Source organism: Hylaeus anthracinus, unplaced genomic scaffold (genome assembly GCF_026225885.1).
Source record: "Hylaeus anthracinus isolate JK02 unplaced genomic scaffold, UHH_iyHylAnth1.0_haploid 11989, whole genome shotgun sequence".
Taxonomy (NCBI): Eukaryota; Metazoa; Arthropoda; class Insecta; order Hymenoptera; family Colletidae; genus Hylaeus; species Hylaeus anthracinus.
In genome coordinates, this window is record NW_026534337.1 from 14,903,269 (window position 1) to 14,919,633 (window position 16,365).

At 46.4% G+C, this 16,365-nt stretch overlaps 1 protein-coding gene across 4 annotated transcripts in view; it reads left to right on the plus strand.

Annotated features, from left to right (window-relative positions):
* Window positions 1-16,365, plus strand: part of LOC128887474 (protein Fe65 homolog) — a 132,749-nt gene that overhangs the window by 18,813 nt on the left and 97,571 nt on the right. For 3 of the 4 annotated variants that reach the window (XM_054143416.1, XM_054143419.1, XM_054143418.1), the window contains exon 3: window positions 10,620-10,972. In XM_054143416.1, the coding sequence (XP_053999391.1) occupies window positions 10,681-10,972 (292 nt within the window). In that variant the 5' untranslated portion in view covers window positions 10,620-10,680. Of the gene's footprint in view, window positions 1-6,919; window positions 7,031-10,619; window positions 10,973-16,365 lie in introns of those variants that run through there. The other variant, XM_054143417.1, reaches the window with a different exon arrangement.

Below are 16,365 nucleotides of genomic sequence, written 5' to 3' on the forward strand. Positions count from 1 at the left end.
AATCTATAAGTGCTGAGTCGCGATGACTGGCGTAATTTAATAGCGTATAATCGTCGCGAAGTTATATCGCAATCATACTCGATATAACGAATATACAGAAGAAACTGTTTCATCGCATGTGTTTACTATTTACTTGCTTTTAAAAACATACCGAGAAGAAAAATATCTACTTTTTACACGAAAGAACACACAATACTAATGCTTTGCAAAGTAAGTTATCTTTGATGCGTGTACATTGATACTCGATTAAATGTCTTCTTATCAGGTTTTTCCTTCAAGAATTAAGATATGTAATCGATCCAATAGAATTTAATTTTGGTACACGTTCGAGGGGAACGGGGTTAGTCGTGGGAGAGTTTTCGACCAGCTGGGATGAATCTACGTATTACTATTCGCGTCGAGTGCATTTGCATTCCCGAGACGAATGCTCGCAGACTCGGAATCTCCCGATATACGCGGACGACGTGCCTGAGATTCAACGATGATCTCGACGACGAACGCATGGAAATTGACGCGAATCATCGACGGGTATTGGGCGCGTAGTCGATATTCAATGAATCGAGTACTGCATCAGCAAGTTGCGAAGTTGGAACCGGAGTTCCCGCAATGAAATTCTGTATCTTTTTCATTAACTGAGCCAACACACGGCGGAAAAGTATTTTTCCAGACAGTTTTCCGAAGTCGACGTTATCTTTTAACAGAACCGAGTCTCCGAGGTACGAGTTGCGTTCCGTATATCGTAAACAAGCGATACCAGAACGAATCAATTGGGAGACATGTTACGTAAATATTTGTATGACGTCGCAACTAGACATTTCATTTCCCGAATCTTACGTAAGTTGGCTGTGCAACTTGAACCAAACAAACTTATTGTTAATAATGGAAAGAGTAATTTAAATTACTGTTTACGTTTCGCGAACGTGACAGATAAACTCGAGTCTCATCATACATTGGACGTACCAACTATCTCGTCATAGGTATAACCCTTTGTGTCTATTAAACTAATTTAAGCTGGCCAGAATCGATAACCGGGGTATATTCGAGATATATTCATAGTATGCGAATAATTCAAATCAGTCGAAAGAATGGCGTCTCGTTAGAAATTCATACGCGACGTCGGAAAATGACGTTTCAGAGATAAAGCTTATTCGGTCGCGTTTGAAATGAAGGCACGTTTCGCGGGTGCCGCCTTTGGGAGTTATTTCGACGCGAAATCTGTCAGAATTCGGAGAAAATTTCGGGCAGGCCTCTTAGCCACGTGGGATACACGGTACCTGAGTCTTCTCTACGTTCGTTCCAAGAACCGTAAACTAGAACAAGCTGCCGTGCCCTCTCCGTCTTCCCTCGAGTGTGACGAAGTGGTCTGGAGTTCACTCTCCTCTCTTTACATTCAAAGTCTCTCTTCCTGTCCACCCTCTTCGCATTCATTCTCTCTCTCCTTCTCTCTCTCTTGCCTGCCTTCCTGTCGTTCATCGTTTTTAAAATTACAATCGTGGACGACTTCCTCGAAGGGACTCGTTCCCGCAACAAGTTTCGTCCCCTTAGAAATCGATCCCGGTTAATTCGATACTCGAGGCTAGTTACTGAACCGAGATACAGAGATGTACAGAGACCGAAATATTTTGATTTCGAACGCCTAAAATAAAATACTTAGCTTTCGTAAATAGATCCCCTAAAAAATCTGTTTTTGCGTAGCGGGTACAGGATGTTTCGAAACGCGTATTTTCGGCGAAAAGATTTGTGGGTGGCAACGCTTTTCTACTTTATCGTTCGGAAAACGAAAGTAGCGTGTTCCAATGAACAGCGATTATCGAACTCAAGGGAGCAGGCCAATTTTCGGAAAGTAGCTGCACGGAAGCGGAAGTTAACCTCAGGAATATTAACGGTGACGGGCGACGTTATAACGCGCACAAAAGAGTGCCGCACGGGGGTGGTCCCGGTGCATTTTATCGGGCGCATTTTCACGTAGCGGCAACACGAGCTCGCGGTCGACAGCATGAATGTTTGATGGAGCGAGCCAGATCGCTCGGAAGTGGTGGAGTCGCCTCTCTCTCCAATATTACCAGCGATAACGTCAGTCGTCGATCAAATAAAAGGTCCGTCGGCGCGCGGGTGAGTCGGCGGAGAACGAGACCGAATGAATAAGTGACTGACAGAAACGTGGATGGAGACGGCAAGGCCTGTGATTTGTGCCCTCCGACCTTTTAGTCGTCGAAAGCTCGCGGTTTTCTTATCACGCGAATTTCTTATTCGTTAACCGTCGAATTCTACACGGAAAAAACGTATACAGCGTTCCTCGGATTTTCTGTTTAAACAAAAAAAAGAGCAGAGTACGGAGTTTCATCGCGACATTCTACAGTTCAATTTTTTATTTCCCTTTCACTCACACCGCTGCGATCGTTGGCTCCACAAATATATTCTATAATTCAAATTCAATTTCACATTTAACTGTTATTCGTTATTTAAAATCTGATGTAGAGCAGAATTTCGTACCGTCGTCTCTGGCACGACCGCAACGGATATTACGCGAGTCGAGGTATAATTTATCCGTCGAGTTCAAGGAGTTTCGTAAAGTGTCGTGCAGATCAATTTGTGCTTTTTTATAGATCGTTGGCGGCGAGCATGACTCAGGAAAATTTACGCGCGAATGTCGTGCGAGCAGGAGACCGAGGGCAGACCGTTCCGGGTAGGTGTACCTGCGTGGCGCCTGTTTGAGAGTCACTGCGCTGGCGCCAGGTTGGCTGGAACCTGACACGCGATCAATCAACCCGTTACCCTGTCCACTGGCCGGTTTTACCTGCTGTTTTACCTCATCGCTTGAGTTTGAATTCGCGCTCTAAATGCGCCGCACAATTCTCCGACCCGCTGAAGGGGGCCGAACGGAAAGTTTTTAATTAAAATAGCGAACAGTTTGCTCGTCCAGAAGGCGCGGAGAATTTAATGAACGTAATTATACAGCTATAACGCGTCACTGGGATCACCCCCGCGAGCCACGGACAGAGCAACACGCTGCTGTCTTTTAAGTTGTCTTTAGTAGCATTGATTTCTAGAAAACAGGTGGTACCGTGCCGGAATCAACGTTTAGGGCTAGCGCGAGTAGATGCAGCGAGTCATGGACAGACACGTTATCCAAGCCACGCTCGGTCGCGCGCGTACCTCAAGAAACTTCAACATCCGTTCTCTCGAATACAAATCCCCGCAGGAAAAGATTGTATTCCACATTTTCGATGCATTTTCTCGCGTAGAATGATCGTATTGCCGTTTGCACCATCAGTTTCCAGATAACTCGGTATAAAGTTCCGTCTTCGAGACTTCTTAACTTGATCAAGATCGAGTAACGTCTTTAAGGACATCGCTGTATTTCACTTGAATGGATTCGCGCGAAGCTAGACGACACGTGGGAAATTTTCCACGTACAATGCGTCGTCGAATGACGCGTCAAATATATTTGAATTTACATTGGGGACCCCGGCTAGGTGGTCCCTCCCGCTCTCTATTCACCAGCTTCTAGCAAACTGCGTAAATCCTCATGTAAATTCTCCTTCCAAAGGGATAACCTCGACTCACTCGCAAATCCTATTGCCAAGCTATCGCGGTATCAAAACCCATTCCCGTGTAATCTGGCGTTGTTAGTTGCCGATCGAAACACGATACCGCCGTGTGTACGTCCAACATCGTTATTGTTTATATTAATTTCGTATCACTGTCGGATATTGTTTTCCGCGAGCGTCGCCCGAGCTGCTGGGAAATGGCGCCCGGGTCACGTTATTCATCGGTTCGGCAACGACGAAGGAAATACGAGCCCGTACTTGTGAATTATATTGCAACGTCCAGTGACGGGCTGTACTTTTACGAGGCTCGAAACGAAGTGGACTGTTTTAATTAAATTTTTATTTGAAAATATTGCAGAATCTGATATATTACGATACGTAAATGACCGTTCGCCCCTTAATATCGCATCCCAGCTCCTATGTGTACATTTCATCAATGTGTAATTTTCTCTTTCGACTTGCAACTTTAAAAGAGTTATAATTATCTTTGCGAGTGAATCGAAAACTTACTTTCACGCTTCTCCGTTGGCTTCTTCCGCCTATAATAGGATCTACCGTCGCCGTAAGACGGTCCCTGAATCCTGTTTCCGCCTTTGGCTCGCTTTCGACGTTCCCCGACGTCTTCTTTCTCGTTAACAGAAATTTCACCCGTAAGGGGGTGTAACGTTAGATTAAGGAAACGGCGTTTCGGTGTAACGAGTGAACGCTAAGGGAAACCGACTAAAAAACGGGGCGAGAACGCGCCGTTAGGTCACATAAACCGTTTCATTTTCATCGTCGGGTGTTGTTAGCGCGTGTCGCAGGGCAACGCGTACCTGTCGCGAAGTAAAATCTCATTTAGCCGAAGGACGAAGGGCGCGTGTGTATATAGGCGCACCTAGACGGGATAAAATTACGCCGAGTTTGTCGTCTTTACGAGCTACGCCGCGACGACAGGGCGTCGTGCGGTCGGCGTAACAAGCAGAAACCAGTAAATTATATGTCTTGCCTTACCTGGCCGTAGCAACCGCGGCTAAATCCATTTCAGCTCGGACGGCCGTTCTTTGACACCGAGAATTTTTCGAATCAAAAAAGACAGCGCCAACAAAGTACTTCGTTTTCGGTCTAAAAACGAAGAACATTAATTACATTTTAAAATACTTTGTATATCGACTCGGTGTTCTTAATAGACACTGGCCCGGACCACGTAATAAATGATCTATCAATCTAAAAGAAACACGTGGAAAAAAATTGCTCACGGACGGAAACTGTCCCGGTAATTGCCCCGCGCGAAACTGATTACAAAAGTTCGAGCACGAAACTACTTGACGCCGAACGTCCGCGTCGTTTGAAGTTCTCCGTCCCGCTTCAGAAAATAAGGTCTATTTCCATTTACGGTGCGAAATATCCCGAAGGGCGGAGAGAACGGAGATACGGAGGAACTAGCAGCCTATTTGCATTCAAATCAAAAATCTTAATGACGGGATCCCCGCGGGGACGAGGGAACTCGTCTTCGATTTAGAAGATTTCGTTTCACCGTCGAGTTAGGGGGAGCAAACGACGTTCGCCTCTTATCGAGTCGACTAGCTGCTGTTTGCCGCGTTGCGCGTTCAGATAAAAAAAATTCGTTCAGCTTTCCCATCAGTGGAACTTGTTGTTTTCCTTTTCTTCGACCCTTGTTTGAATCGAGTGTTACGCGTAATTTTAAAACATTCGCCATGGTAGTTCCATTCTAATATACGCGACTGTACAATCTGTGTACAAGTTGCCCAAGTTTGTTTAGCTGTTGACTGTAAGTTCTAACGAGGAAGATGTAACCCTCGAGGCTCCTACTTGTTTGTATACCTCTTCGGTGTACGATGACGTCATCAATCTAAACCTAAGGACCTAAGGTAACGTTGAAGCTCGTCAAACCGTCCATATTGCTGTGGAAAGTGATATTATTTATCATGGCGTGTACAGTGGAGCACTCGAGTTTCGCTTTGATCGATATTTTGCGTCTCGAGGCCTACCTCGAAGCGGGTCATCAAACGGAATCTGAACGCTCGGTCGAAGGGTACGACGCTGAAGGCTTGCAAGGGCTGCGCGAACGAGCCACGTCGCGATATCGGGAACTCGAGTTCACCATGTATTTACGAGCTCGACGATGCTCGACGACGTCACTGATTTTCCCCAGCAGGTGATATCGAGTCCCGTCGGATTTTCGCGGGCACAGCCGAGATTGGAGCTGGTAACGACGCGTCGACGATGTTTACCCAGACACGAGGGTTGAAACGATCCTCCATGATTCGTGTGTACGTGCTCGCGAGAGTGCTCACGGAGTCCTGCACCGGGAAACTTACGACTCGTTTATATATCTATCGACCTGCGCGAACTTCAGCTACTTTGTGAATGCACCAAGAGTTCAACGGCCCTCGGGAATCGAACAGAGGTGGGATAGGAGGAACTCGTGGCAGCGAACGACGCCGATGAGTTTGGAAAATTCGTAATCCTTTTCCCGTCCGCGCCGCGCCACGCGAAATCGGGACGCGGAAATTTGACGGAAGCCGGTTATCTTTGTTTCGGCGATTCGTCGCTCGGATAATTGAAATTTAATCCCGGAGAAATGAATAACAGAAATGTAACTCTGCAATATGCGACGCATGTTTGCGTTAACTCGATTCTACGCCAGTAGCTTTACATTGCAGATAATGAAAATTATAATGGCATAGGTACGATCGAATTCGTTGCTCATCGGGCAGCATATGGAGGCCATGTATGGACGGTAAATAAGAGCAAACAACAATTGCAGGAATATGGCCGGGGAATAATTTATTTTGTCCATGTTTCGGTTATCTTGCTCGGATAAACATGTTACCAAGGTAAAAATTAATGGAATTAAATTCGCGATATTCGTAGTTGCGTTACATCGAAGAACTGCATTCGAATGGAAGCTTTTCGCGACACGAGCATGTTTGAGAAACGCTGGTCTAGTCGATAGCTGGGGCGTACCCGACACGTTGGTCAATTTAATCCGCGGACCGTTTCTTTTCACCATGAACTAAACGAACCATGAACTCCTCGCTGGAAAGCGCAAATACCGTCGTAAATCACCTTGTATTTAGCGGTTAAAAGCGGTCGTTTAAGGTTGTTTTATGAATGGCCGCCAAGATGGAAGGAATATCTCGTGGCCAGTACTCGCACGTTCGTGCTCGCGAGCTGAGCAAGGGGTTGTTCCAGTTTTGGATAAGCCGCTGAATAAAAGGAGGATGGCGTGGGTCGGGGTGGGGGGTGGACACGGCGCCCGTTCGTCTGCCGCTCCTGGTCGATGGCTTCCTTCAACCCCTCCTGTTCCCCAGTGTTATCAGCAAACTTCTCAGTGCCGGTATCGCAGTATTCCTAGTCGGTTCATGATACATTCGTATCGGTAACGGTTGTAATTCGACGATCATGAACGTTGTCCGAATCGCGTGCAATCACCCAGAAAGGAATTCGAGCCTGAACACCGTAATTTCGACTGCGTAAGTTTTAACTCCGCTATCGATTCAACTTAACCCGTTGCCGCGCTTATCAATTTTGCACGCCTCGATCGCGGCCCGCGATTGCTTTGCTTCTTGAACTGCGTACAGGTCTGTTTAAAAGTATCCGACGCGTAAAAAATATCAGTATCTCTGTTTTATATATTTTTAACAATTTTGAAAACTCACCCTTTTTCCCTGATATTTTCGAGCGTCGCTATATGTTGCACTCGACGCGTTTCATCAAACACGAAATTTTGAAAAGCGTTCGTTCTCATTATACTCGCGCACGGTATCGTATTTCTGTTTGAAAGACGAGGAAACTGTTTATTCCCGCGCGGCAATGCGCTCTTATAACGTTCTCTCTTTCAGGTCGTGTAAATATTGCGCTGTATCGACAGGGAAAATGTATTGTTAATATTTGCCTCAACCGTATTCGCGGTGACCAATTTGAAATTTGTTAACCGACCAGAATCGGAATATTATTTAATATTAATGATGGCTTTGGCCGTTGCCGACGAAATGCTATGCACGTCAACGTTTATTTTACGGATATCGTCGAACGGGTAGGTGTATTACGCCAAAAGTGAAACTTAAATTTATGTTTCGCAAATCCGAGCGAGAGTATGAAGAAACAGTCGTTCGTGTCCGTTATATTTTTAACCAACTTTGAGAATGAGGAGGTTACTCAATCCGACATGTATATTTTTTCTTTTTTATTCTAACTCATTCCTGGACGTCTTTTATTTCAATACTAAAATTATCGGAAAATATATCGCAATACTTTCTGACAGTTAAAAACAAAAAACATACGAGTCAAATCCGTCGCAACAAAATTTAAAATTATAGTGGCGTAACAAACAAGAGCATCCATTATTGAATGCATCATACATACGCTGCAGTTCATTAATTCTCAGTAACGGCATCATTAAACGAATTTATCGCGTAGAATATATCGTCCCGTGCGTTACCTCGACTGGAATAACGTTGGTTACATTCTGTAACGATTTTCAAAATGAAGTCATGGACCCGGTAGTTTCCGTATCCAAGATTCCGCAACGCCATCTCGATGGTATTTTCCGTTCACGCGCGTGCTGTTCTATGTGCTTTTTCACGAAAATAGTACATAATAAAACGTCGCCCCTCCAGCTGGTACTCGTCTCGCAGCGGCGTAGATTCCCTGGGTTTTTTTTTCAAACAAAACATGATTTATATTATTTTTACTATTTATTGTAGTCATTTTACCAAAAAATGACTGCTCGAGTCGAGAACATTTGCAGAGTTTGTCTCAAAGAAAATTGAATCTTCTAAGGTACGTTCGAGGAGGTAAAATGGCATGTTGCAACAGGTAAAAAATCGAAAACGATCGCAAACAACCATTTATGCGTTATTTGTGAAAAAAAGACGCGGTGAAAATGGTGATGTTGGTAGACCGTCGCGGTGTTACGCCAATGCGCTCTGTACGCGCTCGAAATTCCGATCAGGAATTTCTGGAACTCGAGCTCCACAGCGATTTCTCGCGGTGTAATCGGAATACCCATGAAATATGTATGTCGCAGATAGTCCGTGCATAGACGATCGAATTAACGGGAGATCATTTCCCTGGGCGTTTCTCGTATCTGATCTATTACAGCCCACTCTTCTGATCTATGAAAGAAATGGGTTGCGCGCCTACGTATGTGTATGTTCTCAGGGCCGTGACAGTGGCATGCGTCATGTCTCCATGCGACGCCTCTCACATCTTCGTTAACAAATTAATTTAGCGCATCCAAGAGCTCACTATATATATCGTAACTCCCAAAAATCGTTTTATAAAGTGCAAGGTCTCGCTACGAGAGGCATTTATTTTCACCCCCTTGTATAACAAGCCTCTCGTGACACAGTTTTTGGAGCACTGGCTTGCGCAAACTTTCTTCTTATTTTTCTGTACTGAATTCATCTTCGAACTCGTGCCCACGATTCATGAAACACTTAATATTTCAATCTTGACCTAGCAGTCTATCCGAAACTCTATTCCTACGAGCAATTTCGCGTTCATATTTTCTAAGCTGGAGAGATTTACGTTCGGTACGATTCTATTTACGATCGAAGGCACGGGTCGATCGGGCGATAGCTCGCAGTAGGTTGCAGCGAATTCTTGGTGTAGCACGGCGAACGTGAGATCATCCGGCGTATCCACGCCCACGCGAATCACCAGTGACGTCACTCCAGCCAGACGACGACGAGTGGTCGGCTACAGGAGAATGTCCTCGCTCTCATTGGGTTGGTTCTGGTTTTCTCTTCGTCGCGGTCCGTTTACGCCGGTTCGCTGTCGCATTGCCCTGGCTCTCGCGATCGAGGATCTCTGCTTGTTCACGCGAGAATATCCGTAAATTTTCGAGCGAAAGTGATTCTACGAAGTTTTCCTCCAGCCGTGGTATCGAACTAGGTCGGCGTGTACGCGAAAAGATGACGGGTGGGTTCAATTTCGCGTGCCTCCTCGACGAAAACTTTACGATCGGGACACGTGTCGCGAAGTGTCAAATATTTCCTGAGAAAATCGACGATAGGGACGTATACAATTCCGCGCAACCGGGCGCGATCGACTTCTGCGAGTGAGCCAACGAGTGAATCGTCTATTGGGTGGTGCAGTAATTATGATCGGTGATAAAATCCAATGCAATTTTTTGTGTGAAAAAAGGAAAATGCTTTCGTTATGATGTATGATGATTGGATGGCACGATTAAAATCCAATATTTTCGGTATCGCGCGAACAACACCGCCTCCGAATTATGTCACTCGAAGCTCGTTCGTGTATCATCGACGAGTGTGAGTGTAAACGCATACGCACCCGTGACATTAATTCGCGCGCATTTCGCGATAATTGTGCAGAAACGTGTGAGCCGTGAATCTTATTGTTCTGGCTCCTCCGTGTCCAGTGTTATGCCGACTCTTTTGTTATGCAGATGGTCTCGAAGTTTTGCTCTCAACCGCGCATGGCGCCTTTCGTTACAGCATATTATTCGGTTTCGCGGCCTGGATTCCGAAAGAGTAACGACCTTACGTTACATACTACCGGGGAAGGCGATCCAACGCGGCGCACGTACCGAATATTTCTCTTTGTAAACGGTATATCGTCTCTGCGAGCTCTTTGTCTCGGTCTGATTTACAGCTTCCCTTAAAACCGTGTCTACCGTAGCAGACGTTGCATCGGAAGCTTTATAAACGTCTGGTCCAAGGTATAAGTCTGGGATATAATGCGTCGTCCTATTGAAGTTAGGCTTTTATCCGTATTCAAGGTTTTTTGGGCTTATCATGCAAGCCATTTTTAGCACTGGTCGCTATAACTCAAGTGAAAAGTGATAATCGATACACTATGAACTACGGGATCTAAATAAGAATTTTGCTTCCCTTTGATCCCAACGCGTGTTTCGCGAGGCGAGGAAGGGTCGCGTTTAAAGGAGACTCGAAACTGAGAGGGAACTCTCGTCGTCGGAACGTTGATCTCTTCGACGATTTAAAACGATTATCGCCTCCTCCTAATTCGACTCCGTCGAGGGGTGTAATCCTGCAGCTTCGATTAATCCCACGTCCCTTGGATTTGTTGACGCAGGTAGCCGCCACCGAGGCGTTACCAAGGTCACGAGGGAGGAGCTGAGGTCATCGCTGCACCTATGTTGTGCGGCGAACTCCTGAACGGTGGGTTCGTCAGTACCGGAGCGGTACCGGTGGTTCCCTACAGTCTCTTAGGATTCTGGTTGCCCGGCTGTCTACGCGCTACCAGTCCCAGTTCCCTCACCTCGTCTTACCTGACCCTGTTGGCCGAGCTTCTGGCCACGGGCCACCTGGACCTTCGAAGCGAGCTGATGGACCTCGCGAAGAGGAGCCATCTGGCTCCCACCAACGGAGCGGTCGAACTTGACCTCGACCTGCAAGCCGACGACATCGAAGAGAGCGTCTTCCTCGGTGAGTACTACTTTCTCTTTATCCCTGCAGAGATACAGGATTCTATGCTTCGTAATCACTGAAACCCGATAATGTAACCAACAAATTTCTGCTTCGACGTCCTCGCTACCAAACGAACATTCCTTTATCCATCGAGTCATCGCCGCGTTTCGCGTCATAGCCGCGTTCCGCGTTGGCAGACGCGTGTGGTTCAAGGATCAGGATTACGTCTACGAGTATATAAGTCCGCCTCGATGGCTGGAAATCCGCGATATTCTTCGTTTTTTATGCAGTCGCTTGGCACGACGCGCAGACAGCCGAACAAGGCCTGTTCGCTCGACGAGTTCCGTTGTCGAAGTCGCGTATTTAGTCTTCGCCAAGAAGAAAGAAATTTTTCCACGTCCTATGAAATGCGCGTTCGTCGTCCATTCGAATTAATAAACCGAAGCTGGTACGGCGCGAGCTCCATTTCCAGGAGAGAGTCTCGAAACATTCGTTTCCATCATTCCCGCGACAAAACGTTCGCGATGCTCTTAGCGTAGCCCTAAACGACCCTCCTTTCTGGCGATCGACTATTCAAGTCCCCAAGAGTCTGGCCGGCATCCAAACTCTTTCATTCTTTCGACGTCTTTCCCTCTAATTCTTTCCTTTCCTCCGGTTCTTTCCGGGCTCGCGAGAACTCGGTCCGTCCACTAAATAATGGGAGAACGTTAACAATCTTTGCAGCTGTTTATCAAGATTTAGACCCCAACGGGTCGTTACGCGAACGTGCCGCGCCGGGTTCTCTCTTTCCGTCCGACGACGGGAATTTAAGGGTGTCCTATATTAACAGGAAGCTTCCGCACCAGGCAGACCGTGATTCTTGCCAGGGCTTCCGCTTCATTACGTCTGTCGTCGGCCCGCGACTTTTAATTCCCTCGATCTGTTTCCCGAATCAGGGATTCGCTGCGGGTGTCATGTGCCTCCCTGATGTGTCACGTTGTATACTCAATTCGCTACTCAAACATGTTGAAAAAGTGAAAATTTTGAGAAATGTCTAAAGTCGTTTTCTACTCGTTCTCGGCAAAATCACTATTTCTTTATCATAAAACAGCTTAATATTACAAAATCAAGCCAGAGAATTGTATCCATGTGTTAATAATTATTTTCCTGGAAACGAGTAAATTACACGACTCGCCTGAAAAATGTATGTACACGCGTAGGTACAAAAGCTGAACTAGAGTACGGTAATCTCAAACTACAACTCTGTTTCCTGTAAATACTTTTTCGTTCGGGGCACTCCATGCTTCCCTGACCTCGATTCTCCCGATCCTTCACCGCACTGCACGCGTTTCAGTGCACCTAAAAATCAACGTGCATTTTTAAAATCCATTCACGCTTCATCACTCTTTTCACGCAACCGACGCCCCGCTATAAACGTTCACTCGATTTCGTCCGCTGTGTTCCAACCACTTGTCATTCGCGCTCAGTCATACGGTTTGCAGCGCCCAGATATCGTTCGCGCCTGCAATCTGGCTTTTCTCACCACAGCAACAAGTCCGACTGAAACCAAATTTGTTCAATCTTCGAAGCAGAAATCATGCTCGTACTTGTACGTTGGTTGTGAATCGATACCATTCTAGTTGGAGTCTCTGGGGAGCATCGAGGCTGTGTTCCGGTTTGTTTAGGTAGGTTTATTTTGGCAACAAATCGTCGTGTGATTTTGTAGCAAGTAGCGGTAGCCTTGCAAAAATACAGGTGACATAATTTTTAGATGTACGGCTCTCGGAAAATACAATTATTAAAAAAGTCGATTTTTCATCCAAACCAGAACCCAGCCTTAAGCTTTGCCAAGACAAGTCACTTCCTTCCGGTTATCCTTCTTGGAGGTCCGAGCAACCCCAGTGGCTATATCCAGCGCCTTTGGATTTCCTTCTGCTTCGAACTTGCCGGAATCGTGATAAATCACTTGGCGACTCGATCCTATTCCGTGGCGGGCACCGAGAAAAATGGAGTATCGCCCTGAATCCTTCGAGATCCCTTAGAAATTGTCGGACACCGGTCTCCGGTGCGCAGGACACTTTTAATCCGAAGATAATTTACCCTTATCGTCGCGCCATCGCTGTAATGGCCAGCGATTACGGCAATTTTTCTCACGTTGGGAAAAGAGAGAACAATTTCAGGGGAGACAGTTTTATCGTGTCGTCCGACAAAATCGACACTGATTCGTTCGTTCGTTCCTTATAAAAGCTGATGTGCTTGGTCAAATTGAATCGCCTGCAAAGTAAATATAAATATGAAATATTGATAAATATCACGCGAGGTAGCAACATCGACGAGCGTTTCCGCAAACCTTTCATCCTCAGCTGTCCATCCGTCTCGTTCGACGGAATAAAGTAACGAGCAGCGACAGAGGCTCAAAGACCAGAAAGTGGATTTTCGCAGGCCGAGCTGCAAAGTGGATACGAGTTTGATGACAGCACTTGGCGCGTCGCGACTGAAAGTTGGCGAAATTGAATCGAACTCGTAGTGCAGCCGAGCTACTTTTATCGGTCATTGCTTGGCCTCCTCTTAAGCCGACCTCTGGCGCAAAGGGGCGAGAAACCCGTAGCCCCGATGCCTCGGCTAAAAGTAATTCTCATTCCGAGCCCTCTCGCGATATTACCTTCGCCAGGACGAAATTGTCGAACTGGGAACAAGAGAGCACAAAAGGAACGATTCCGCCAGTCGTTGCGTCGTGCTCGGAGATCGGCGTCACCCGACTTCCGCTAACGAGATTTAAGTAGAAAATCGAGGAACGACTGTTTCTCGCTAATGGGGGACCAAAGCGCGACAACAATTTTAATCGCATTGCCCCGCCGCTTTCAGGGCAATTTAACGCTGCGAAGGCAGGCTCTCTTGTGTTTGGGAAAATTGAACGATAAATTACATTAAGTATAGCAATTATTTTACTCAATCATATCAAACTGGGATGAATGACTCGGATTCTGGAATCGAAAACGTTTCTCGTTCGCAGCGAATCGACCAAAGCAGCCGACAAGACGGAAGTAAATGATTTCTCACTCGACTCGGGGCTCGCGACCCAATAATCGCGCCTGCTGTTTCTGTGCTTCTCGGTGTTACTCGAGAGCGGAGCCGATAACGTCACAGGTAATCGACAGTAACGAAAATCTCGTTAAGACTAGACTGTTTACGAAGAATTTTTCAATTAAACGATCCAATCCAGCGATTTCCAACGAAACGCGCAGGAGATTGAATCACGACTCGCTTTGTTACCCTTATCGGTCACAGGTTGGAATCTGCAGCTTGAATACGTTCCCCTGCGCCAGCGTAACGGGGCGAAATAAAATAAAACAATATTTTTTGTTGATTCATCTAATAAAACGCGCAGCGAACGTAGAATTCGGATAAAGAAACAGCAACCAGATCGAGTCAACGTTCTCGATACGCCATTGAAAGTTACCCGGTGAATTAATTCGTTCGACAGAGTAATGTACATACTTCAGGGGGATGCGTCTGAGCGACAGATTGTTCTCTTTCCATCGATCGAACAAACGTTTCGATGCATCCAACTGTTTCGTTTCCCCGTTATGATTCGGTGGTGAAATGACGGTGTGCACACGCGAGAAAGTCGGACGCAGAAGGGAAAAAGGTAATGAGAGGAAAAACAGAAAGGGTCGCGATCGTTGATTTATAAACATATCCTTCAACCGGTTAAACAATCGCGAGTGAGTTTGGCGCGACTCGAACGGGGGAAAAGCGAGATTGTAAAACGATGCGGAGTCATAGTCTTTGACGTGGATTGAAAGTGAGCCCGTGAACGGGGTTACACGTATTACCACGCGAGACGGATCAAAGCGGGAACGAAATACGAGGCGCGCTTCTACCGATGCGGCGGAAAAATCGAAGATGCGACATATTCCCCGCGACAGGAGTTAATAAAATTGATTTACCGTCCGTGACGCGATTCGCGTGAAATGAAAAACTGGCCATCGCGTCCTTGTACACTTGAACGTGTACGAGAGTACTTTTTGATGATAGGAAGTTGATAATGTAGGACGCAAATAATGGATAGAGGATAAAATTATCCTCTAAAATCTTATTAGGAATGGAAGGAAGAGAGAAAGTGTTAGAGACCGAGGGCTCGTCGGTTCTTTTTTTAGACGAATAAATGCTCCAATCTGTCGCGGATTCCGTTCTCCGTAGCTGTTCGGGGCCGACTGAAATATGGGAATACGTGTGCCATTCGCTGGGCGAGGGTGAGCAGAGACACGAAGAAGAGACTCGGAGCGTGAGACTGACGGGAGAATGCAGAAGAGAAAGGAAGAAGATGAAGGGGAAAATGATGAGAGAGGTAAAGGGACCTAGCGAAACTCGACAATGGAGGAGGGTTCCTGTAGGAGAGGCCCGATGATAGCGGCGTGCGGATGAAGCGAGACAGAAAAACGAAACGGGAACAATGGCCGCGGTATTATTTTCTGTTTGCTGCGTCAGACCAACCACCCAACCCTTGGTTAGTCCGCGTTTGATACCCTCTTTCTCGCTCCTTCTCTCCTTTTTCTGTCTGTCAGCCGTTGCGACGGCACACGCTATTCCGGACCGGGGTCCAAGATTACGGGCTCGATATTTGCCAAATGAACGAATAAGCTCCTCCCGCCCCGGCGCTGTTTCATTTGACCGACCGAATAAATCATCCGTTGCTTAATTTCCTCCGGTGCCCCGACCGGGGCAAGAAGAGAGTCCTTCGTTATCGAATTTTCCTCGATCGTGTCGCGAGCGTATTCGCTTAATTAAAGGGGATATTTGTCCCGCTGGCTCGTCGGAACTTTTAACTTCAATTTCTTCATCGTTCGCGAGTCCGCAACGAGGTTATCTTCCATATTATTCGCATGCACGCTTTCCACGGTGAATTTTACTTGGATTGTTATAGGATTAAGGCATCGAATTGATTTATTAAATTCTATAATCGTCGATATCTCGGAACACCCATACACGCGCTCGTATCGAAAGCTCGTCTCGTTTCGCGACTCGGATGAATGCTGACAGGTTTGGCTACCGACCGAAGTGCTCAACATCACATTTTTATAAGGTCCATCGATCCGAGCTAGATTCCAGATGACGAAGGCGATGTTTGCCAAATAAACGAACGATAAATTCCCTCGTATACCGATCGTTCGATCCCTCGAAACGAGATAGCGCGTAAACCACTCGATTTAGTTTTGTGTATACAGTCCAAATTGGTCGTTCTAAGCAGCCCTAATCTTTTATTAAAAAGATGAAATACAAACTCCCATGTGTCGGATGTTCCACTTCGTCCTGGATCTAGGATAACGGCGACACGGTTCCATCATCCGTGGAAGCGCGGTGTCGGGGATTAAAATAGCGAACGGCCAGTAATGAAAATGTTTCTCACGGTCGTGGCTGGAATCCGTCGA